The sequence below is a fragment of the Pezoporus occidentalis genome, unplaced genomic scaffold, assembly GCF_034315485.1.
Source record: "Pezoporus occidentalis ecotype Australia unplaced genomic scaffold, CSIRO_AGI_Poc_V1 ctg4, whole genome shotgun sequence".
In the NCBI taxonomy this organism is placed as follows: Eukaryota; Metazoa; Chordata; class Aves; order Psittaciformes; family Psittacidae; genus Pezoporus; species Pezoporus occidentalis.
Window position 1 is genome coordinate 7,659,094 of NW_026915724.1, and position 26,352 is coordinate 7,685,445.

Genomic DNA, 26,352 nt, shown 5'->3' on the forward strand with positions numbered 1-26,352 from the left:
TGTTGGCTTCAGCACATGCAGCTTTGTGGTCACTTTGGTAGATTAGCAACTGGCTGTGACACTCAGCTGGCCTCTGGATGGTCCTCACCTGCAGCTGGCTTAGTGGGCTGTGTTTTTCCTGAAGTCTTGAAAAGTATTGAATTCATACCTTTCTTGGCCATAATAATAACTTGTTGCTGTCTCCACAGATTACAAACACAGGCAACATTTTTCTCTCTGTTGCGTGAATTCTGGCATGCACCGTTACTTCGCTTACAGTAAATAAAGTGGTTGCTTACTGCTGCAGTGCTTACCTAATGAAATATTAATATTTCAAGAATACATTAATGTCTTTGAAATTACGTCCTTTTCTATACCTTCAAATTTGTCAGATCTCTATTTTCTAATGACAATTTTGTAAATATGCAAATGTTTTCTGAGAACGTGAACATCTTTTACTGCCCTGAAGTTCTTGGGTTGCTGTGCTAGAGCCGATCTGAGGCTTCATCTTCCAAATGGTCACTTTCTCACACATGTAAACATATGGCAGCACATTCAGTAGGGAAACTGAAACTACCTGCAAGAGGGAGGGCATTTACCTAGGTGGAAAATCCAGGTTCAAAACTCTCATGTAAAGCAGAGAGAAGAACAAACTGACCTTTGTGTTCTCTTGGTTCATGCGTACCCATTGGCTGCTTAGGTATGCAAGTTTTCTTCAGTTTTAACCAGAAAATCCTTCTTGAAACCAGTTCGGTTGAAATCAGTACATTTCTGGGAAAAGAAAAAAACCTTGCCATTTCAGCAACCAACATTTTCACTGAGAGATTCTGACACAGTTCTCATGGTAAATAGATATTTTTAAATTTTTATTATGATTCAGTAGTGCTATATTTATGTAGAGTACATTATGTTCTGTGTTTACTTAATCTCAGAAGATATAACAGTAATATATGGAACAGTTAGATACAGTGGGAAGACTTTATGTATACATTTGATATATTCACCTGCTATTGCTGTATGTTTATTGGACAACAATAAAAAAATATTATAACACTTGATCTTCAATGACAATATTATGCTAATACATCATATTTTACGTATTCCAAAGAGACTTTTCCTTTCCTCTTTTCAGTGGAAATCACCATCTCCTTTTTTCAAGCTGTTGTACACTCATTTGGCAATAGCAGACATTTCATTTTCCTGACAATTCTGGGACTGAAAAGGCAAGGTATGTTTTGAGGTATACTTCACATCATAGAATCATAAAATCATAGAATCATAGCATGGTTTGGCATGGGAGGGACCTCAAAGATCATCTGCTTTGAAACCCCCTGCCACGGACAGGGACACTTTCCACTAAACCAGATTGCTCAAAGCCACATCCAACCCGGCCTTGAACACTTCCTGTAAGCGGGCATCCATACCTTCATGTTTTCATCCACACCATCATACTAGTCCATACTCATGTGTACACTGTGCAGAGATCTCAGCATCCTCAGCTTTTATCAGCCACATCCGAACGCTGGCCTTGCTATTACTTTGAAGCGCTTGACCAGCAGCCATAACTTTGGTCTCCGCCTTCAAGCTAAACCAAAAATATAGAGAGCTATCTCCAATGTTTCTGTTGTATAAGTATATAAGCTCATTTTCAACTTTTTAGCAGACACACTGGATTTTAATATACCACAGCTGTGGACATGCAGCACTCTTTGGTGCTAATAGCAGAAAACAGAAGTAGAGAAAGTAAAGAAGCAGTCTACCACAGACTTGCAGAAGATCCTTGCGTGAGACAATAGGGACTCTAATTGAGAATTTGGTTTCGCTCACATTCATATCTTCTTTTCTGGTCAGCAGATGAAGATCTGATTAGCAGTCTCCAGAGCAGTTCACTTGGAGAACATTTACAGTGAGCCACCAATGACCTAATAATATCTGGGTAACAATACCCCAGCACACACATTTTATCTCAGGATTGCAGCCGGTGGCAGTCAGTTTTGTGCCATAATTTTCTCTGTATGCTGGAGATGTTTTCTTCAGCAATCTGAGCAGAATTCAACTTTAGCATCAGTAAAACTGAGCTGAAATTTATTCCCTCTGTATGCTGCTATCACGAAGCAATCTGCTAGAGTCTCAGCCATGCATCTTGCATTAATATAAGTTCTAAACCTCTTCAGGCATCTTAGTTTTTGCACATTTTCCTTATCTCCAGCATCTGGTTGGCCTGCAAGTGAAAGCCTGGGCAAAGAACTACTGACCCCTTTAAACTGTTTTCTAATCTTACGAGTTAAATTAAGATAAAAGATAGTGCAACTTTTTTTGCAAGTTTGGATTTTCTGCCTTTTGTTTCATTTTATGCTGCTTACAGCTGCATTTTGGGTACTTTGGTTGATTTTTGTCACCTTGGTTGAGGATGTTTAGAGCTGCCAAAATGATGCAGAAAAGGCTTACGTAATCATAGCTGATTCTTCACAGTTTGGGGAAAAAAAGCACAAAAAGTTCTCACTTGTGAGATTCTGTTTTTCCGTTCCACCACTTTAGTGGACAAACTTTCTTGTTGTGACACACTTTTTTTTTAAGACGTTGAAAGAGATTCAATCAACTCATGGAGGTTAGGGCTCTCAGAAGCCACTGCTGAGCACATGAAATGAAAGACTACACCATACTCACACTGCTTGCTACAACCTATTCATACCATTCATGGGCTATTTTCAGAGATAAGAGGAAGTGTGTCTCAGTATAGTAATTCTTACAAACTATATTTAATCTCCAGAAATTTCTTTTCAGCATTTTGAAATTAACCAGCGTACTTTCTGTCTGACTAATTAGTCCAACATTCTTCTAAACGGCTTTAGTTTGCTTAATTTTCAAATTTACTTACGGAGAATTATCAAATACAACTACTCCAGTACATTCAGATGCCTGCTCCCTATAATTTCTTTCAAGTTATTCTGATAAATGGATGCAGTGATGTTTGCTAACCAAAGAACACGATCTTAGAGAACATCTTTGAGACACAGAACAGTTTTCACAGCTGCTACAATTAAAGTAAGAAACACTTTAAGGAATTCATTCACTTTCTGGAGAATACAACTTACAGGGTCTGGGCTAGAAAAATGATATGGAAACACAAGTTGCTAACCCAACTTGCACCTGCCCCACTCTGGTAAAACACACCCTTTTAACTAGAACAAAACTTAACGGATTTTGCATTTACTGACAACAGCCAGTGACAATGATTCCAGGTATTTCTTTTTTTGTCCTCTAAATTTCAAGGCAATTTAAAACCAGTATTGCTGCTTTCTTCTAGGTACCCTGGACCTAGAATAACGTCATTGAAAAAAAGAAAGAAATAAACTGATAGATGCAATGTACACTCCACCATTACACACTCACTCTCTAATGATTCTCCGCCTTCAAGCCAATCTTCTGTAAGACTCCCTAAATTCACTGGAGTTCATACTTCACTCACACATTTTTAAAGCATTAGTCTCTTCTCTCCTATCCCCAAAAATTAGATTCGGCACTAAAATGCTTATCATAGCTCTGTATTTTAAAAATCTGTCAGTCTGCCTCATTTATCATAGATCACACTAATAATTTAGTATTTAATAATAATTAATTAACTCATTTACCATCCCTGCTGATTATCCGTTTTAACTTCTCAGACAAAGAACTGCTGTAATGAAAGATGTGAACTTAGTGACTGAGAACTTATGACATGGTGTAGTCACTAATTTGTCTGGTTGAACTGGCATTGGAGTATATCTTGTGTCTTTCCCATTTAGTTCTAGATAACAATGATGATTTTGTTAACACAGGACCTTAGGCTCCTTAAATGTCTGCTGTTCCATTACATTTAGAAACACTGACTAAATAGAGTTTGAAATCTTATATTCATCTTTTACAGAGACTCTAATGAGGGGAAAAAAAAAAAGAAAGCTGAACTTAACTCTACCCAACATACAAATTTAGCAGTGGAATTTCCATCCCAAATATAGGAAATACCATCTTAAAGATAAACACTGTAGTATGTTGAAGATGCATATTATACATGAAATATTTTATTATAAACCTTGCCTGACATCTAGTACACACTTTAGAAAAGCTCTTTTGGGCTCTACTTCATTGATTTTAATGGAAACCAAAAGCCTATTCTATAAAGTACATATAGAAGGCCATATACCACAATGCAAGTAATTTGGCATACATCTATAAGTCTTGAAAGGAGAGGCACTTAGAAGTGTGAATGTGAACTGCTTTGCAATCTGCAGTGTGGTAATATAGCTGTCAACCATATTTCATGTTGTGCAGGACTATGGATAGAAAGCATCTCTGGAAAGACATGCTTTTTAACTAGCAGAAACTGAATGACTGACATCCAAGTAACTTTATTTTCTATTGGTGTCTAAAAAGTCCTGTGAAGAAGTGCAATAGAGAAGACTACCTTTCATGGAACATGGAAAACTTACTTACAATGGGGCTAAAAGAAGAGAAATCCTTCTATAGAGTGTGCATGTAATATTAAAGAGAGAGAGACAATTCATGTACTTGCATGCAGCTAGAAATGTGAAAGTTGGTGGTTTTGGTTTGGAGGCTCTGTGATGAATCTTTATAAGGTTTCAATTCCTCCTGAGTCTGAACCCTTGAGTTTTACTATGGGTTATGGGGTAACAAAGAATAATACTCAAAACAATACCTATCAAGTTACCGAGATGCTCCTTTCTTCAAGACAAAATCATTAAAACCCACAAATTCTTGGCAGCATTTCTATCTGTTGTCTAATATTCTCTGTCTATTTAGTTTCACTGAAAAGTTTACAGATTTTGGCAAACCTCATCTGAGTTCCAGTTTTGTAGCAGATCATGAAGAATGAGAGTGTCTACTTGCTTCTGCTTTCGTTATGAAAGCTCCCCCAACATTTATGTGCGACCATCTAAATCAGACAATTCTGGCTGAATTAATGCAGTAGAGTCATCCGAGATCTAAGAAAGATGAATTTTACTTCTGTAGCACAATAACACGATTTATCTTAAACCCTTTATTTCCTTGCTCAATTGGGTATCTCACTTTCAACTGCTCTGATGTGCTGTGTGTTGTGAGCAATACACCAGATTTCTCTACGGTGCAGTTTCTTCCTATTCTGTAATATCAAGATAATGTTTACTCAGCTTTGTAAAGGTGCTTAGACAATTTAGGATGAATGACTAAAACCAATTACTATAATGTTCTAACAACGGTATGAGCCATATGTGGAAAAAAGGTATGTCATTCACAGGGCAGGCATTTTAAAATGAAAATTTTCAGCATTCAGATTCTGGGGTGAGTGCAGGGTTTGAGTTGTATATGTAGTAATATTGTGTTCAATTGCAATATTGCTGCTTAGATGGAATTAATCTTTTAAAAACCTGCTCACCTCTAGAACAAGACTTAGAATTTAATAATCAGTTCAATTCAGTCTGATTAGGCATGTAATCCAAATAACTTTTCTTGAACAATGATTAAGAAAATATCCTTGCATACTTGGTGTCCTGTAGCCTCTAAACACGCAGTACATGTTTCACTTTAATATCACCCTGCTATTCAGAAGCTGATTATAATTACAAAAAAAAAAAAAAAAAAAAAGAACTTCGAAATTGTTAAGAAGGAAATCAAAGCGTTTGTTAACAGATAAAAAAACAGGGTCAGTGTCTGATTCACTGGCGCTTTCCCAGGCACGAGACATTTTTTTCCCCAGGGGTCACCAGGTCCAGGCAAGCTGCATTCTTTCTGCCAGGCACTTTGTAATGTGCAATGAACAGTGTCATTTATTTTCATTTCCTCATACTTAATTGCATGCTTCTTGCTTCCAATATTAAGCCAGAAGGCAGGTGTTAGAAGCAGTAAACTAAACTACTACTAGCTGTCAGAGTTATGGACCATGCTACTCTCCTCTTGAAACAACCCAATTGTTTACAATTCAGCAGAAACGGCTGAACTGGAAAAACACTTACTTGCATTGCTCATTCAATAGAGATTTTTTCTTTTATTCTAAAAAAAACACCCCAAACCACCAAAACAAAGCCAAAACCAAAAAATGATACTCCATACTTAGCAAACACATGCTACTTAAATTTATTAGCATTCTATCACAGTAAGAGGAAGTAATACCAGAACTTATTGTTTTGGTCAATGTACCAAAAATATTTTGAAGGTATGGTAGGATGACTGCTTTAGCCAAGTAACATGCCAGTAATGCTACTTGTGCAATTAATGCACTCACTAATAAGCTATTTAAAAGTTTAATGACCATGCCTGGATATAGAAATAAGATGTTTATCAGGTATGCAAAATTTAAGCTTATCATTATTGCAATTCAATTATTTCATTCACTGTGGAGGTTAGCATTCATTTCATTTTCCCCCATTATAATAAATAAAATAAAGCTTTATAAAAGATTCCTTAAAGAACTTAACTTCATTTTGAAAATGGGTATGTCATTTATTTGCACATTTATATGTAATGCAAAGTTCTCGTGCCACTATTGTGTTCATGGGTGGGACTTTATAATGTATGTGATTTTTTTCAGTAGCAACACTACACTGTGTTATTGATATACTGCTGAAACACAGATAGTGGGAATCCTACCATATTGCTGCTAAAAAAATTACAAAGGAGAAAAAAATAGAGGAACAGTATATATACTCATGATCATTAAAAAATTATCACTTCTCACTCCAGTGACTTCTAACCTTACCCAACTGGTTTTATATTAAAAGGTGCTAGATATTACTGCTTAAATTATCTAGCAGCAGTAAGTAATATAGTATTTCTACAAATATTATTTGCTTAATTGCATAATAACACAAGTGTTAGTAACACACCTCGAAAAAAAATCGCTGTTATCAGCACACACTCTCCATTTTAGTTCATGAGTTTTCCACATACCTGTTCTGTTAATCAATAACTATAACAGTGTACAATTTCCTCTATACCATGAACATATCACTGTTCACTTTCTATAATACCCTGCTAAAAGATTATTCATACTGTTATTTCAGAATAAATAGTGCATTTCAACTGCAAGTCCAGGCTGAATCCTGCAAATTACTCTATATGAAGACTTTACACCTTGGCACTACAGCCTTCTGATGTCAGTGGAACTCTGAGCACAGAAATGATCACTTTGCTTGCATAATAAAATATAATTGTGGAACTCCACCTTATGAGGAATGAGACATCCTGTTTAGAAGTAGCAATAACACAAAGCAGGCATACTTTATGAAGCAAAAAATCCAATCCTAATCTCCTGTTTCTGAAGAAAGAATATAGGTTAAGAAAATAATATGAGCAGCTTGGAAAAAAAATAAGTTACATTTGTAACCTTTCCCTTATTCCATCAATCAGGCACTGAAGAATTTCTTAAATGAATTTGAAACTCTGTTCTTGTAGGTAATACTCACCTGCAATTCTATCATCAAGGAATTTCTTTATTTTCACAAACCATTTTTTTCTTCATAAAATCCTGGGGTGAATCCAGAGCATTCTAGCTAAACTAAAGATCCAATTGCCCTAAGAAGTGAGTGGGCAAAGGTTAAAATTGGAATAGCTACTGAACTAATGCATGAAAATTTTATTATCTTGTACAACTTAGCTTTCAATATATAAAATTCTATTTTTTTTTCCAGTGAAACTCAGGTTTGCAGACCTGTTTTCCAAAGGTACTCAGGAACCTCATTGTATTTCAAATTTCAGAGCAATTTGAGTCCTTCCCCACACCATTAATATACTATAATTTTTTTAATTAAGAAATTTATTTTTTTTGGGGGGGGGGGTGGAGGTGAGCCTGTCACTTAATAGAATTTCAGGTATCCCACTTAAATAGCAAAATTTCACAACAAGTCCTGGGGAGAGCTAGGAATGGCACATAGGAAGTCCATGCATTTAGGAGAAATTGGAAATATCAAAGGGAAGAGACTATTCAAAGTTGCACAATTATACCATGTTAGCATACCTCCTTCCACCCTAGAGTCAAAACAAAGTCTTCTTCCAAGCACTTTTTTCATGAAACACAGTGGAGTGAGTCTTTCCTCACTCAGTTTTTCCTCCCAAAGACAGGCAGATGCAGAAGTATTTTCTAGCACCTGTCCTGCCAAAAATTCCCTTTTGGAAAGACACAGAAAACCGAATGATTCATTAAAAAATATATATATTTTAAAAAAAGTTAAATACCTAATTGAGCCCAAAAGACATCTAGGGCCTCCCTTTCTGAAGGAGAAGGCCCTAGTTACTACTAAGCCCTCATCCTTGGATACTCAGGAAACCATTACTTAAGAAACTTTTTGAACTGGGAGTGTTGGAGGGCAAAATCTACACAGACATATACTTGGTAGATGGGAAACAACTACCAGGCTAGGTTATATACATTAGGTAAGGAAAAAAAATACTTAATTTGCGAATTGCAGTAGTATTTGGACATAAGAGACCATGCTGCTCTGCATCGTTAATGCATGGTTAAGACTGCATTTCTCCTGCCTCTGTACTGCAGACATTGATAACTCAGGATGCAAGTGCTCCTGGCCTTATCCTCTAGCTGATGCGGGGCATTTTGAAGATAAACAAGACAGGTACTTACAGCACTAGGCCTAAAAGTCTGTCTGTCGAGTCCAGCCTGACACGTTTTTGGAAGTTAAAAGCCTTTCCTATTGGACTCCACTATTCATATTTTTAAAGTCAATCAAAAGTGCTGATTTTTGCAAACTCAAGACTGAAGTCCTCACTGGAAAAATCACACCGTTTAGAAAAAGTGACGGTCTCCCAGAGATATCTTTAGTGAACTTCAGCCAGGAAGACTGCTGAACATGAACACATTACAGAATTAGCAAAGACAGACTGGCCTGCCTGCAACACAGATTGCTATTGACCAATAAAACAGGACTCTCCTATCTGCAAAATCCACTTCCTTATTTCTTGGTGGACTCAATCCACATTTTTTTTTTACTTCCTTTGTGATACTCCATTATGGAAGCAGAAGTGGTTATCTGAGGACTGGCTAGAACTACGAGTACCCTGAATTTAGAAAGAGACATCTAATATTTATATACTGAAATGCCTTTTATGTTGCCATTTGCACCACATTCAGTGCATAATCTTGCAGATCACTCATTCACAGGTCATACCTATAAATTTCCAGAATGCAGTGGGTTTTTTCCATCTACCCAGATGAATACCCCAAAAAATATCACTTACCCTTTGACATGATAAATGACTCTATAGGGATTTTATTGCTGAGATGCAATACCCTGGAGAGTCATGCAATTGTGCAATCCAATTAGTGTTTTAGATGGTGCAACATCATTCAGGGAATGAATGGGTAGAGATACTTTACAAATAATATTGCCAGACTTGTCTTTTCCTTACCCCTTCCCTAAATCGTCTCCACAGACATAGATGTGCACACATACACTGATATACACTATGCAAATGACTGTCCTGGATAAGATCATTTCTGCTTCGAGAGATGATTGCTTTTGTTGAATTTCATTTATAAAGCCTTCTTGAATTGTAGACAAAATCTTTACACAGAGTACACATTGATGAGTACATGTTGAAAATGAAGAGAAAAATATTTGTAAGCTGTGCCAGTCCCTGTACTCCATTTCAACTTCATTTTTACGAAGGCATTTGAAAGCAGTGGAGAATCTAGTTTGAACTTTTATTTTTATTTCATTTTTGTCATGCCCAAATTATAAAAGACAGTTCTCAGTTCTTTGGGTACTGCAATTTAATTTACCTCCAAAGATGTTATTTATTTTTTTCTACTTTTTGCTCTATAGTTGCTCACATCTGAAATTGCCACCATAATGAAAACACAGTCACTGCATTCCAAATGCCTGCATGAGTATGCATTTGGGGGACAGTTTCCTTTTATTTAAAGTTATCTGCAAGGAAAAACAGTGGCAAAATATACCATTCTTCAGCGAGTTTTCAGCAAAAGTTAAACAGAGAAAAAAAAAAAAACAAAAAAACAGGTGCCTATTCCATTGAGCCCTTATTTGAATCAATCTAATGTAATTCTGATGCTTAATTTTGCTATCATTTGCTTAGGGCTTTCCTCATAATTCCTATGGAAGCTTAAAAGAATCCCAAGCAGTTTCATAACAGGGGTGGATATGTTAAGTTATCCTTAAATTTCTCACCCTTGCCCTCAGTAAGTGGACTACAAATAAAATAAGTAGTCTTGCCATACAATGATGCAGAACTCTGCTTTCCTAGCAATTCACCCATTAGAGAAAAGTATGACAGAAAAAACACCAATTCAAAAATAATTGCACTATAAGCAAAGGAATAAAATTCTTGGACCTTGATGCACCTTCCAATAAGTTAGCATGAAGTTATCAATTTTTTTTTTCTTTATCCCTCCTAAAACCTTTTTTCAGTATTGCAAGCTCATTTTCTAGCATATGGCTGAATGGAACCAAGCACTCCTCTTTTATCAATACGTTTGCAGCTAAACCTTACCAAGGGGAATTGTATTTATTAAAATATATGTATTGAACAAAATTCAGGTGAAGCATTTTTCTGCAATCTTTAAAGTTATATAAATACAAAAGATAATATCAGTAAATTAAACATACTTTCCTAATCAATTATCCCAATTAAAACAAGGCACATAATTCTCTTTTCATTCCCATTTAGGCCCTTATTCAGAAAAGCACTTAAGAATATCCTGCTCCTTAATGTGCCTACCGTACTCCTTTTAGCATATGCCCAACAAAATGTTTCAGGATGCACTTAGGCATATGTTTAAGTGGTCTGCTGAAACCAGATGTTAGTCTAGAGGAGTATGCAAGGGGAAGCATTCATCACCCTTGGGTTGAAGGATCTATTAAAAAATGCTTCTGACTCAAAAAGAAGCATAGTAAAACTGGGTAAATGTTCATCCCAACCGAAAGGAAAAGCTGAAAATTCTCTGAGGCTGATGAAACCTGCTCTTTCTATCACCAAGACCAAAGCAGTAAGAGAAAAGCTCATTCATCGGAGTAAATACAGGAATTCACAGCACCTGCTGCAAAGTTCTCTTCAGAGTTTCTTAAACTCAGTGGTGGAAATCTGCTTTATAAGCTAAAACGACAGGAAAACCTGTCATTACACTAGCTGGTATCACATTTCACCTCCACATAATTAAAGCATTTTTTCATATTCACTTTGTTACTTAGAAGACAGTGTCTGGTTAGTAAACTCATGATGTAGCTCTAGACCATTTGTTCATAGTGTTGTTTTTTTCACTACCACAACACCATGGCAACTTAAACACCAAATATTTATTTTCTTTCTCAAACACTGCAAGTTACTTTATAAAAATTTTTATGCAAATTGGGCAATGCGTTGACTCATTCTGTTTGCCTCCCTTGTATTTATCTCTAAGGCATCTATCACCATGGTGCCTAAATGCTGTGGTATCTTTGTATTTGCCAGCTCTGCATATCATAAGATCGGTATCATCATTTCTGTCCACTTTTACATAGCCTTTTTATATAAACTGTAAGGAAGTATTAGCTAAAACAGAACAGTTATGGATTAAATGCAAAGAGATGATCTCTATACTAATATACACAAATCAGTAGTAAAATTAAAAGTGCTTACTCTTCCCTCCAGGCCTCATTTACTCTGAAAATACAGCCTCTACTAGTAGAAGACACTCTGTTGATGAAGGCGTCTCTGATTTCAAAAACCGGGGACTCTACTTAGAATCACTTGCATTCTATCTCCTAGCCAGCTCAGGTAACCACACCTGCCCACACAACACCATACTGCCCTAATGACTTTTTGTAGTACTTAAATCAATTCCCTTCTCTCCTTAGAACTCACTCAAATCACATCATCCCCTAAACCATACTCATGAGACCATTTTAGATCCAGACCAATGTCTTCCCACATGTCATGAGACCTAGGTTGTGTAAGCAAGCCTGTAGAGCTTCCAAGCTGCTGCGAGCTAGATGAGGGATGAGTAACAGTGGCAGTTGTAAAAATACACCTGCTGATGATGGTAAAAGATAAAACTTTTTAATCCCTCTTCCTTCTTTAATTAAACAGTCAAATGGAAAGCACAGGAAACTGTAAATAACTTTGTATCTGAAAACACTAACTTGGGCCAAAACATTGTGATGTTGTATTTGGCTCACCTTTAAACAAAAGGAGTTTTCTCCCCAAATATTAAATGGAAAAAGTATAATGAGAAAAAAGTGAAATGGAAAACTGCTAAAGCTGAAGAACATCCACACAAAAAGACAGTATTTTTCTAACATCTCTGAGATGATAATGAGAAAAAGGGTGTGGAGGAGGAGTAGAGGGAAGGAGAGGTGAGACAAGGGAACATGAAGCAGGCTGAAAACAGAATGTAAAAGAATTGATACTGTTATGAAAGGACTAAAAAATGAATGAGGGGTGGGGGTGGGGCAAAATACAGAGGCCCTTTCAATACTGCAAATATCATCCTGACAGTAGTTTTTGCATAAAATGCTTACATGTAATTGGACTGGTCATTATTTAGACAGCTGGAGGTTTTGTAGCTCATCTTACCATGGGACAGCTCTTCTACTTTTTTTCTCAATGGCATGCTCTACTCTGCAGGGTTTATCTTACCCCCTGCAATGCTACATCATAGTTAAAATATAATTCTTAGCCAGTGTTTCAACTTAAAACCTGTTTTCTAAAACCATTTATGAGATAGGATTATTATTGGATGGTAAGCCCCTCCAAATGTAGAAAAATCGGAAAATGCCTCACTTTGCAGCCATTACTAAGGATGGCAACAAAGTTTGACAGGTGGCATTTGAGGAAGTACAAAAGCTTAAAATATTACATGAATAAAGCATATTTTGTCTTTCTTAATGGAACATATATAGTAAAATACACTTCTCTAAATTTAATATTTAGATTCTTCATTGATCAACATAAAGTTGTACGACCAATGAAATGTAATCCTTTTTAGTGCTTTCAAAGCCATATAAAAACGATGATTTCTATATATACAGAACCTTGCATCTTCAAAGAGTTTGTAAACAGCAACACATTCATTCTCATCCTATTTCACTAATGCAAAACTCAAGACTCCTGACATCAGAAATATGTAGAACAAGAGAATTCAAATGTCAAAGCTCAACTGATATTAGAGAGATCTAAAATTTCCACTACTATATGGAAAACTTTGCCTAGATAAAAACTAGGTCCCTGTGAATTTCCACTCTGTGGAGGTGGGCACATGCATAAAACCTCTTCCTTTGCAGAAAGTAAATGAACAGCACCACTTCTTTCAGGATTATGAAATACTTTGTTGGCTAAAGTCTTCACAATCTCTGTCTCCCAAGATATCAAGTAATAACATTGATCAGCTATAAAGGAGCTGGCCAAATCTGTCCAGCTCATAACTGACCCTTTTTCTGTATTTTAAAGAAAACAAGAAATCAGTGGCTGTATTCCTGTATAGCCCATTGCTACAGCGTAGTTTAAAATCCTTCCATGTCATACAGGCTCATATGACTGTATGTTATATTTCAACACACTTTTGAAATTACTTAACTTGATGTACCTTCTTGCAGCTGACCTATTGAAGTTCAGGACTGCTAGCACAGTCAGTTGCTGAGACAGTTCAACCCTTTTGTACAAATGACTGACAAAAGAGTGACTGGTGTTAAATTCCTGGACAGATTAAATAAAGCTCATTCCCCCCCCAGATCTGAAACCTTTTCAAACTGCTTTTTTAAAGCCATGTAACAAGTCTTTATTCCTTATATTACTGTTCCACTTTTTGTTCCCTGTCTTAAAGGAATTTTCATCCTTCTAGTTCTCATGGGAAATTGTGTTAAAATTCAAGAACCTGACCTTAGGTTGCATTGAATATTCCCATTGACTTCAGGCCATAAAAAAGGAAAACTGTGGAGAAGAGTTATATTCTGTCAGAAAGAATATGGCTCCAAATGCTGGAATCATCCTGACAGCTCTATTTCAGAAGTTAGCCAAGGAGAAAAAGGGTCCAGGCATCTTGAAAATTACATACACATACCTCACACACATGTATACACATACAAAACATGAAGGAGAATAGAGGAGAGAACCTGGAAAGAAACCCTGCCAATTTATCAAGTGGCAGATGAATTATCCCCAAGAGTTTCATAGAAGCAGCAGCCACCCCATTTTAAGGTGAAATTTTATTTCAATCTCAGCTGCAGCATAATCTAGGATCCATCTGTTTCCCCCATTCCCCCTCCCTTCCCCTCACAGTCTCTATGCTCCCCTCCCAACTCACATGCCGATGTAACTCATAAGAATCACTTCATCTCCAGTACTACTGGTTTCATGGGCTCTACTGGGTAGGTAGGAATTGTGGTAAGAGGGATGGGATCAATTGGAGGGAAAAAAAAAAAAGGAAGTAACAAATTAATTTCAGTGAGTTTTCATCCTGGTCAAACCTTAGAAACAGCGTGCACCTTTTGCTAATTGGTGTGTTTAAGAGTATTTTCAATATTCTCCTCACCAATAATGTTTTCACGACCAGTAATTGGATCTACTTCAGCTGTAGCTCTTACCATTGTTTTTGCTCAATATCCACTCCTATTTATTTTTCCTGTATGATGGCCCTGCTTCAAGTCTTCAGGATATTATTTATAGAAAGTAAGCCTTTAAAAAAAAAAAAAAAAACAACAAAAAACACTGGAATTTTCCAATGTTTGGTCTTCCTTGATACCTCCAAGTTTAGCAAGAGGACTCCTAGATGCAGTTTCATTATTGGCTTAAACTAACCCAAATACAGAGTAAGACAAGCCTCAAACCCACTCTCTCCGCCCTCCCCACTCTCCTTGCCACAGACCTAGGTAAATAGTCTTCTTGTTTCACCATCAGTTCTGCTGCCACAGAGTCAGACGGAACAAAAAACCCCAAAACAATCCACCTGAGATCTGAGGCTCCTTTCAGATGGCTCCTGATACAGCTGACCGTGCAACCATGAGCATCATCATCCTCAGGGAGACAGCAGAAAGGTGCAGCTGAAGGAAGGAAGAAAGGAGAGCAGTACCACCATTTTCAGCATCAGCATGAATTTAAATTTGCTGAAGCTAACTGTGAAACCACACCTTTGTTATGCTACTAACAAAAAACCTCCCAAATGAACCAAAGGGTAAACCAGACCTGTATGCTTGGTTTTGATTGTTTAAGGAAGACAAACAAATACAGAGCTTCTCCTGAATCAGAAACACCAGATGGCAGAGGCACATATTTGAGCATGTTTCCAAAGCAGAACTAACAATAATATGCTACACCTGCATGTTGTGCCCACACTAACTCCTGACTTACAAGCAGTGCTAATCACTATGGAAGTATACCCCTTAATTTGTGTGTGATAACCTGTGCACCTCTACACATTTCTTCCCATTAAGTTAAGGGAAAATTTGGCCTTTTGGGTGTGCATGGAGAACACTTTGGGAGTGCATGAAGAGCACTTTGGGAGGCCACTGGAAGATCACAGTATTACACACATGCTACAGCCCAACTCTCAGCAATAGTGATCCCATGAGATTGAGTTCATTAACACTGCTAGTTTATAACTTTTGATGGTCAGTCAAATTTACTGTGCTCAAATGTTTGTGTCAGAGTGTTAGTGAACTGCTTCTATTAAAATTTGTATAACCTTGGCAGCACAAAGCAAAGAGATGCCTTTATACCTCCTAAGACAGGCAAAAGGCTGGAGCAGCAGGGCAAACAGATGCCTACAGGCATCTGATCTTGTTGCTTTAAATAGTGCCAGTGGGATAGCTTGAATCTGGGCAGGAGGAAAATAGTTAACTGCCCTTATGCAATCCCACTCCCCAAGAACTTCTTAGTGTGACACAAAGCTATCCAGAGAATATGAAATATTGCAGAAACATTTCAATTTTTAATAGTTGACAACAGCAGCATTAAGTATTTGAGTTATATTTCTGCAATGTGACTTCAGATCTTATCCTGGAACACTTGTGTCTACTGACTAATTACATAAGTATTGTTAATTTTGTGTCCTTATTACTCTAAAAGAGTGTTCACAAACTTAGTCCTTTATCTGTGACGCACATCTGAAAAACAAAAAGGCACAGAAGCCTGGGGATTTGGTTAGTTCAAGATATTAATTGCCATTACAACCATAAATGCATAATTCACTCAAACAGAATTTCCTTTTCTGAGGGAGAAACTTGGGTTAAACAATAGCACAAACTCCACATGATGGCAAGCAGTCTTGGGGGGTTTTAAAAAGCAGAAGATGGCAAGCTAGCTTTCCACAGGTTATATGTAGTTACTTTTATAAATTTTGGGCACAGAATCAAACTTTAACATTCTACATAGAAAGACAGAATCTTTCTGAAAGATCTTTTACAAATCTGCAAGACTGGAAATAATTTGATAGAAGACTTACCGTGTATGCTCTTTCAGCCATTTTACTAGAAACTCATTTTAGCTTTCTCTGAGGAAGAGATAAACCACAGCTAAGAGACAGTTATTAAATCTTCTTTATACATTCTGTATGAAAAGTATTAAAGTACAAAAATACCATATTCAAATAAGGTTAAGGGTCTCACTTAAACCCACAAAGACATGAAAATTCAGAAATATTGTGTCTTCCTACCCTTTACTCTCTTCAGTGTAGCTAGCCATTGTAGCACAAATGACTTGTGCTCAGATTTCTTAAACCTCTTCTTTACGGTATATTTCTCCTTAACGGTACTTTCTCCTTCAAGGTTCTTTCAGTTTGCATCCTTTCCATGGGCCCAGGTTAAATTCTGCCTTGGACAGTTTGAAGTTTTTATAATTTAATTTTTTAATGCTTATTGAAACATAAAAGCAAGACAAATAAACCAGAAGTATGTAATTGTTAGTCTCGGCAACTGGCTACTTTTATTTTTATTTTTTAGTACATAACTGCTAAATCCCATGTTAATGAGAGACAGGCAGACAGATGTAGGGACATGCACAACTCTCTCAGCAAGCGCAAACACATGCTTCAGCTCTCTCCCCACCCCATACAGTTCCACTTATACATATGTAAATACTCATTACATATTTTTTCAGTGAACTAAAAAAGAACCTTGCAGTTGACACTGAACTAAGATTTTGTCCCACAAAATAGCATGGCACTTTCTTCTGTGATGGATTTTTCTGCTGTTTTCTGAATACAACAGCAACCAGTGGAGGTCACACTATTCAAAAGAAAGATGCTTGTAGACCATTCAGCTAGAGGGGCTCTCAGCTTTGAAACCACCTCCTACCCTGTGGTACAGCAGTTTGGGCCTGCTGAACTCTTGGGCAAATTGCAAATCGTGTCTTCTCAAGATAACTTCAAAGCAGGGAAATTCCACTGCAGGGAGGGGGGAAGGGTGTCTTAGGAAGATGGGTATTTTTTTCTACATTCTACAACTGTGAACAAGTCTTGAGTTTCTCCTTATACTCTTTTACTTCCAGTTATTTGCTGTTTTTACTTAATTATTGTTAGCATGTTATGCAGCCAGGCAACTGTCTCCATGCAGCTTTTATAAACATAGATGTATTCAAGAGACTTGATCATTTCAAATGTGTCTTGGGGCTTCCCCTCCACATGCTTCATAGAGTCTGATTAACGTGCATGCTCAATTCGTCTGTACTTACACATGCTACTGAAGCATCTGTTTTGAAAGATGAACGATTAATACTATTTATTCCCTTCAACTGGTACTCCTGTAAACTGAAAAAAAAAAAAACAAAACCAAAACCCAAACCAGAACAAGGCCCATTCCAATAAGATAACAGTGTTGATTACATGCTGGTAGCTAGAGTAAAGGCAGATGAGCTGGAGGACACGCACAAACGTTAATATTTGCAGTCTGACTGTGATAAAAAGTAAAACATACAAAATCCTCAAACAAATAGTCCTCAATCAAATAGTATCAGACTTTAAGACAACACCCCTGATATATTTTTATCTTAAGGTACCATGGAACAAGACATAGGATTTCAGGAATTAATAGAAATGAAGTTATTCCTTAAACAAATAATATTAAACATGTCCCTATCATAAGCAATCTCTGTTAAAAAGTAAGAGAAGCAGAAAGTGGTAGCCTTGATCCAGAAAAGGTATTTCTGTCTTATACGGTATAAAAGACAGACATTCCGGAATAGCTCATCCATGAGAGATGGTGATATCCTATTGCTGCCAAGGTCAGTCAGACCTGTTGTGATATGTTCTGTAAATGCTGACTCTATCACTTATAGTTTTCCAAGGACTTCTTGAACACTTAGAGATTTTTTATTTTTATTGTGGAACAAAGCTATGACATGAAACTGTCAAACTAGAAAGCCCAGAAAAGGATGACAGAGAGTTTTTATTAGATTTGAGGGTGACAGCTCCATTAAGAAAAGAATCATGCAGTTAAAAGAAAGGTGGTCTGAAGCTCCTGGAGATCCAGCAGAAAAATGCTGAAATCTCAGCAAAGAACGAAATTTTGCTCTCAAGCCAACAGTCCAACAATTTATCACACCCTCTAAAAATTGATGACTGATGACACGTGGCTGATGTGTCTGTATCAGAATACCAGGTGTGAATGGAACTGGATTTATTTGCTACAACAGGAAGCTCTAATGGAAACTCCCAACATAGTTTTACTATGCCTCAGTCCTGACATTCTGCATTTCAAATGCCACATGTCCCCCTTGTGTAGTACTTTTCTGATGATAACCATAAGTCCCTAGGGAAGTAGGTTAAATTCAAGCACGCTGCTTCACTTTTACTTTCTCTAGTTAAAAAAAAAAATGAAAAAAAAACCAAACAACCCAGCAACAAAAGACAAGCTGTAATACCTTCTAGCCCTGAAAAAAAGATTTTTACTGCGTGAACTCTGCTGTATTTATATGTACTCAAACAGAATAGAGTTTGGATCGCTCTCTTTATTAGCATCTATATTCTGGGCTTGAAGTACTAATTAAAAGCACATAAAATAAGGTACATGGACTACTTTTTTTTTTTTTACATAATGGGGTGGGAGTCTTCTGATGAAAGACACACCTTGCTTGGAGCTTTAAGAAAGATCCAACGTATTGCTTCACAGAGACCTTGTGAATATAAAGGGCAAAGAAAACTATTCTCTAGAAAAAGACATCTGAGCCACATGAGACAGCAGAGCATAGAAAAAAAAAGGTTTTAAGTAAGCCTATAAAGATCTCCTCATGCTGGAAGAGCTCATGTAGGGGCAATTCAGCCCTTTTAGGGAGTTTTTATCACAAAGGAGAATGACGACGACATTGTTCTGAACTGAAAACTGATTAATCATCTGCTTGACATCTGTCTTGGCAGATGAGAATCCCCTTTACAATGCTATGGAAAAACTGGTGATAGACTAGTCCTCACGTTGTCACCTGTCTCTGCTTGTGACCAGCCCTCTTTCAGTCTCCTTTCCCCTGACTATTCAGCTAACACATTCAGCTAGTACTATGGTATTTTTACATTTGTAAACTATCTGCAAATATAGATGAGTATTTTTAACGGTATGAAACATTTGTACAGATTTGTTCTCCAGGCATCTGTATATGATGCACTCCTCAGGTAACACTTACATAACTTTCATGGATCCTCAGTATTTGAAGGAAAAACCAAAATGCCTTTAGACAGGCTTTTTAAATTGTAAAATAAATTGTTGAAAACACAATTTTCCTCCAAAAAACCCTAAGTTTCTGAAACCCCAGTACAGTCCTCTAGTACGCTTCAGAAAAAAAAAAAAAAAAAAGAAAAAAGAAACCAAAACTTCTTGATCTTTTATACTTCTAGATGTTTCATGGTTGATTTAACAAGATAAGTGGAAGAGCGGAAAATTGGCAACCTTAACACTTGGGTATATCTTGCAATTGAGAACTAGCACACACCATACTGTGATATATTTTTGAGCCTTCCTGCATACCATGTGGACAGTATATCATATAAAATCACTTGATAAGACAGAAAATTCAGGAAGAGGAAAAAAGGAACTTCACGTTTCCCTTTATTTCTCTGAACATGAGAAATGGTTTGATTCTAAGGCCCAATGAAATGTTTTCTTTCAAGATTGGCCTACCTTTTGTATATCTGCAAGGCCACATTAAATTTGGTAACGTGAATTGAACCAGCTGGCAGTGTCTTTGAAGCATATGGGAATGGATCGAAGCTGCAAATATGCAAGGTGAATTTTACATTTTTATATTTCTCTCATGGTTATTTAAGATCTTGATTCTGAGAGATGTGTGCTTAATTCCTACTGTAGGCAATGGCAGATGAGTGCCTAAGAACCTTTTGTGAGATGCAAAACACAGTTCAGCTTCAGCCCATGTGTCTATTCCTCCTCTATCTGTTAAATTGGCGGCATATCATTTGTTTGGAGTAAGAACATATGGCAATACTCAGGTTTTCTCTTTGCTTTGCAGCACAGGGAAGTCAGGGGCTTTCCTTAACTATTTAGAAGTGCTCTTTACTTCCCTACAGAAATGAGAACAATTTATTTCTGTGCAAGTGTGATAATTTGGGGGCCATCATTTTTACCACAAATGAATTAAACAAGACAGGAGCAGTGGCTAAAATAATAAAATAGCGGCCTCTTTCATTATGTGTTTGACAACACTTATTTGACACATTAGGTAGCATTACAAACTGTTAAAATACTCTGAAACACATGCCACTATTAAGTTTTGATATCAAATTGCAAATGTTTCTGTTTAAATACAGTGATTTATGCTTACTTATGTGTGCACACCCAGAATGACAGCACCACTTAAAATGAATCAATTTCTTAAAGGATTTGAGTTAATTCTGATGAAAAGACCAGATTAATTACTTTGTTTAAAATATTCCATAATCTTATTATATTTTGCATCTTCCCAGATCCAAGTGTCATACCCAGTTTAAGGACTTGAAACAGGACATCCACACAAAAGGGACAGACCCTTCATCCTATTATTATTTAATTAACTATTCTCTAGAAATTGATGAGCATTGAGCTTTGTTCCGAAAGGTAAATAGCTCTGTGTGTCAGTAAGTAAAGCAAAAATTTCAGCAGGGGGCATTTTCTCAGCAAAACCTCAAGGCTCCTCTTTTAGCTTATCTGGCCTTCCTGACTCCCAAAGCACAGTCCACAAAACAAGAAATTAAACGATTTTTAAATCCAGTTGTTCTTAAATATTTCAGAGAAAACTTTTCTTTAAAGAAGAGCCAACCTCATGAAAACGGTCTTGTGGTGCCTATGTATAATAAATAATAAGCCATCATCACAGTCTCATATTTGCTTCTTTCTGAAATCTTCTCTTTGTAATAGATGATCAGACATCTTGGTCTGGAGATCCCAAATACAACTTGGAATAGATGTGTGAGATTAAAATATGAAGATGTTGGGCTAGATTCTTTTTGAAACTACAACTTTTATCTCTCTTTGGCTGAGCACACAATTTACGCCTGCTGATGGCCCCCCAGTATACTAGATGAAGCAGCTGGGTGAGCCATTAGGGCAGACAAGAAAATAATCTGTGATCTTGGAGATACTTACTTGTTTGTAAGTAAGTATGATGGTCTTACTGTTGCAGTGCTTCCGTAAGAACATGTGAATGGCTGCAGTGGTTCAGACTGAAGGCCTGCCCTGCCAGCAATCTGCGTCCAATGACAGGTCTGAATTGAGGGCAAGCATGTACAATACTTCCCCCATCCACTACCGCCATGCCTCCACCTCCAGCTATTTTCAGCTCAAAGGAGCTGCTGATCCATTTATGGTTTGTCTATCTAATGACCTCCTTAGGTCTCCAGTCTGCTATGTAAACTTTGTGCATCCACAACACTGTTTGGCAAGGAATGCCATTTGAGTTCTCCATTGCAGAGAGAATATTCATACTACGTAGTCTCACTCCAGCAGACAGCATTTAAAAGAACAACTACTTTTTTAGTTTCAGCAGATACAGATCATGTTTCCCAAGGCATTTGTTCCTATTTATATGAGAAAAGCAATGACACTCATCTCATATGCTGGTATAGGAATCTCTTTCAGGACTATTTCAGAGACATTCACCTGAATGTATGTTGAATGGCTTAAAAAACTCAGTGTCCTTCTGAACAAATGTTCCTTCATTTAAGCTTCTGAAAACTGATTCATGCTTTTTAATCCATTTCAACTTTTTTTTTCTAGAAATTCACTTACATGAGCTAAAGTTGCCAAGTTTGATATATCATTGAATTATCCTGGAAAGGGCCTTGCTTTCTCAGTCCATAGAGGCAAAACTTACAAAAGTATTAACATTTTCAGATCCAGTCTCCACAAATGCATTTTTCTGAAAACCCCAGAGAAAATATCCCCTACAAAACAAAAGAACACTTACCGAATTAATATATACAGCTTTTTAATTTTTACAAACTGTACAGATAACTGCCACAAATCTCAGGTGTTTTTACCATCTCAATGATTAAATCATCTCTGTAAGTAGCAGCAAAAAATTTTATAACCTCTCAGGGCTTGCATCATTAAGTACTGAAAATAACTTGAAGTGCTGCGCAAAGCAAATGGCATAGTTGTAAACTCCGACAGACTCCTAGGAAGTTGAAGCCTTTCTTAAGGCAATAGTAGTATTTCACATAAATAAGAAGCCAAATCTCTACTTTTCATCATCGGATGTTCTAGTCATTCTGGTATTGGCATCTCTGGCCCTGCATTAGCATCACCGTACCTGCATACACCTGTGTACACATGCATATGCTGGTCTCCCAGATCAATGCTTATAGAATCAGTGTATCTCTACCACCTTTCTCCACAACAGGCTGAAAACTCATTTACGGTCTATGAATAACAAGTTTCTCAACAGCAGTTTTTCAATACAGAGCTTGCAATCTGTCTCACATTCACTTTGTCAAATTATGGTCCACATATCAGCCATTTGCAGCAGTGATATATCTGTCAAGCGTCAAGTACATTTCTCGCAAAAGGAAGTCTTTTTTAGGATTTTTTTTAACTTTCAAAGTGTCTAATCCCAAACATGCAAAATAATGAGTCAGGCATCAAAAAATCATGAGATTTAAAAAAAAAAAAAAAAAAGTATCTTTTCCTTTGCTTTCTGGATCTTTTTCTGGGTCATGTTTTCAAGCTTTTCTCCAAGGCCATAAGGGTTACAAACATTATTAAAAAGAAAGCAACTGAGATCCTTTTGTAATTGCATGTTTAAGGAAAACATTTATTGCTATCAGACTTAAATTGTATTGAACGGACAACCAAGAATCTTCAGAGATATTTGAGATCAAATAGTCCTGAAAAAGGCACATTGCTTCAAACCTGTTTTCTCTAGAGTTTTGTTTACATTTCTTATGCATTTCTTTCCAGATAATTAAGCTTTACTGAAAGCAGGTTGTTACACATGGGGGAAAGTTATCATTTAACACTATCCTGAAAGACTCTTTACAATATAAAAATATCTGATCTAAAGGTTACAGACCCTCACAAAACCAGAGATTTCTTCACCTGAGATTTGTGATTTGCTCCTCCTTAATACTGAGTTCCCTTGAAATCTTTACTCTGGATTTCCTTTTTTTTTTTTTTTTTTTCACTGAAGACAATTTTTGTGACAATGTGCATTACAAATCTCCTTAAAAGTTCTTCAGATTCCGCCTGTTTTGTGATGGATATTTTCATGAGCATTTGACAAATGTAACCATTCCTGTTAACTGCCATCAGCTGGTTAGTGTGACACTCACTAATTTGCTTTTATTTAGAGGGAAAGGAATCCCTTGCTTTTCATAACAGTTTCTCTATAGGGCATTATCTAAACTCAGTATAGTGTCTTTTTTGTATCTTTTCTTGTCCATCCTTTCTGTCCTAATTAAAACTACTAGGGACCCAGCAGGAAACCCAGTAGGATTGCTCATGGTGTCTTGAAGTCACCCTTTCTTTCCTTTTTTCATGCTAAACCTTGTTTTGCTCATCAATCCCTCTCCTGAATCCCACTGGACTCCCAACTTCCCATTGTCAGCACCCTTGTTTGCAGCTAATTGTGCTCCTCTTCATGTTCCCTACCCCGTTCTCTTCCCCTTCCTCCCCTCTCAGTTTGCCCACCTCAAGTTTCCCTCCTCCATTCCATGGTGCTGTGAGGAAGGCTGTGCCTGGTGTCAGCACTGCCCATGGCACAGCCAGGCCCGAGTGCTACATGCCAACAAGGCAGACCATAGCTGATGAGGTATTCCATAGGTGGTCCTTTTCACTTGCTTCATGGTTTCTGAGGCATGCACGTGGATCACACTTTATTTCTACCATCACAAACTCTGGGTGATGGCTTCCACTTTACTGGGACAGAAGACGAAAGGCTCACTCATCCCAGCGGGCCCTGCTTGCAGCTCGACCCTGGTCAACCTCACTAGACTGCCTGGGAAGCCGGGCTGGAAATCGGCCGGGCGCTCCCACAGATGCACCTCAGGGGCCCTGCCCGCGGCCACAATGACAGCCCGTGGCCGACCCATCGCGGAGTTCAGAGCCCGGGCCGAACCCCTCTCACCCCTGCCGCAGCTGCCTCCTCTCCACCCCGGGCCGGGACAAGGCCGCTGCAGCGGCAGGCCGCGGCGGGATGCCATAGTAACAGGCAGGGGGCCGGGCGGCGCCGGGGGGCCGGGCGGGTAGGAGAGGGCGGTGACGGCGGCGGGATGGCGGGCGCGGCAGCGCCCCCTCTCCGCCGCTCCTAGCCCCGTACCCGGCTCCCGCAAATGGCTCTTCCCTCGCCGGCCCCTTTGTGTGAGGCACACTCGGAGCAGCGACTCCGCCGGCGGAGCGCGCCGTGTCCCCTGCCGCTGCCCGGGGAGCCCAGCCGTGCCGTGCTGAGGGGAGAGAGCCGGGAGCCGCGGGGCGGCCATTCCAGCGCGGCTGAGCTGCCTCGCCGCTCCCCCCGGGTTGAGAGGGGTCCCGGTCTGCCGCCGCTTACCCCCCATCCCCCCCCCAATTCCTTCCCGGCTCCTCGCGGTGCAGGGCAACCAAAATACACTTCCAACAAACCCAACCAAATAAATAACAACAATAACAATAATTAAAAAAAAAAACAAACAAACAACAAAACAAAACACAAAAACCGGAGAAAGAACACAGGGAGTGAGCGAGAGGGAGGGAGGGAGGGAGAAGCGAACCAACTCCGAGACTCCCATAAAGAGAGGCACACACGGAGCTAGCGCCCCGGTGCTGATGCGTGGGGGAAACAATAAGTACTCGAAGTTACCTGCCCTGCCGTAGAAGAAGGAGGGTTTGTTGATTCTCTCGCAGGCATCTGCAGACCGGTGCTTTTTTGGAAGAGATTTTTTTTTTTTTTTTTTTTTTTTTTTTATCCCTTCCCCTCTCTCCTCTCTCTCTCTTTACAAACCACAAACGGATGTGAGGCAGGGAAGGTGTTTCTTTGACTACTGAAGTCAGGCACCTCTGGGTTTTTTTTATTCTTCTCAGTCTTGTTGTGTGTCCCCCCCCCCCTCCCCTCACTCACACACACACATTCATACACACACACACCCCTTTTTGCACCAACATTAACGACAAACAGAAAAGGAAAGGAGTTTGCTTGATGTTTTAGTGAAATGGACGTAAGATTTTATTCACCACCTCCTCAGCCTGCCGCCGCTCCTGATACGCCTTGCTTGGGACCTTCCCCCTGCCTGGACCCCTACTACTGCAACAAGGTGACTCGTGTTTTGTGTCGTCCGAGGTGTTTTATCTGTGCTGTCGATCGTGCTGTTGTCGCGGCCGGTGCATGAACGGACGCTGCGCTCCGCCGAGCCGCGCTCCAAGTTCAGCGCCGAGGTGGAGGGCAGCGGCGCTCCCCGGAACTGGGGGTTCGGGGGGCGCGGTGCCGCCCGCCGCCGGGACACACACCGGCTTCCCTGAAGGCACCCCAAATTAAAACCCCGGAATAGTTTGGGGGCGGGCAGCTGGAGCAGTTGGGGCGGGGGGGGGGGGGGGGGGAGTGTGGGTGTGTGAGTGGGGGAGGCATTTTCCATAACATCTTCCCTTTCGGAGAAACAGCGTGGACAAGGATGTTGATGCGGAGGACTTGGATTTCCAGGGCTCTTGTTTATAAAGATCGCGCCCGCCACAAACCGGCGGAAACTCTGCCCGGCCGCGTACCCGGCAGTTCATGTGTGTGGTACTCGGCGGTGCACGTTTGTGTGTATGTGTATGTGACATGAGTGTGTATGTATATATTTATATACTCATACACACACACCTCTGTGTATGAATGATAAGGGTATATAAGGGTGAGAAGTCTTTCCAGAACATTGGCTCGACTTTGTCCAGGCTGTGCAACTAACAGCCTTATCAATTTCTCTGTAACTTGATCAAACCGCTGAAAACGGGGTGCGTACCTGAGGGGAGCCGA

At 38.7% G+C, this 26,352-nt stretch overlaps 1 protein-coding gene and 1 long non-coding RNA gene across 2 annotated transcripts in view; one reads left to right on the forward strand and one right to left on the reverse strand.

Annotated features, from left to right (window-relative positions):
* Positions 1-722: 722 nt before the first annotated feature.
* Positions 723-25,442, reverse strand: LOC134171283 (uncharacterized). The gene is made up of 3 exons (XR_009967577.1): positions 25,204-25,442; positions 14,264-14,323; positions 723-1,564 (listed from the first exon to the last, which is right to left on the reverse strand). It is a non-coding gene; the product is annotated as an uncharacterized LOC134171283 (long non-coding RNA).
* Positions 25,045-26,352, forward strand: part of TOX (thymocyte selection associated high mobility group box) — a 226,393-nt gene continuing 225,085 nt past the window's right edge. Inside the window, exon 1 of the mRNA XM_062633340.1 lies at positions 25,045-25,654. Within this exon, the coding sequence (XP_062489324.1) occupies positions 25,553-25,654 (102 nt within the window). The 5' untranslated portion in view covers positions 25,045-25,552. The remainder of the gene's footprint in view (positions 25,655-26,352) is intronic.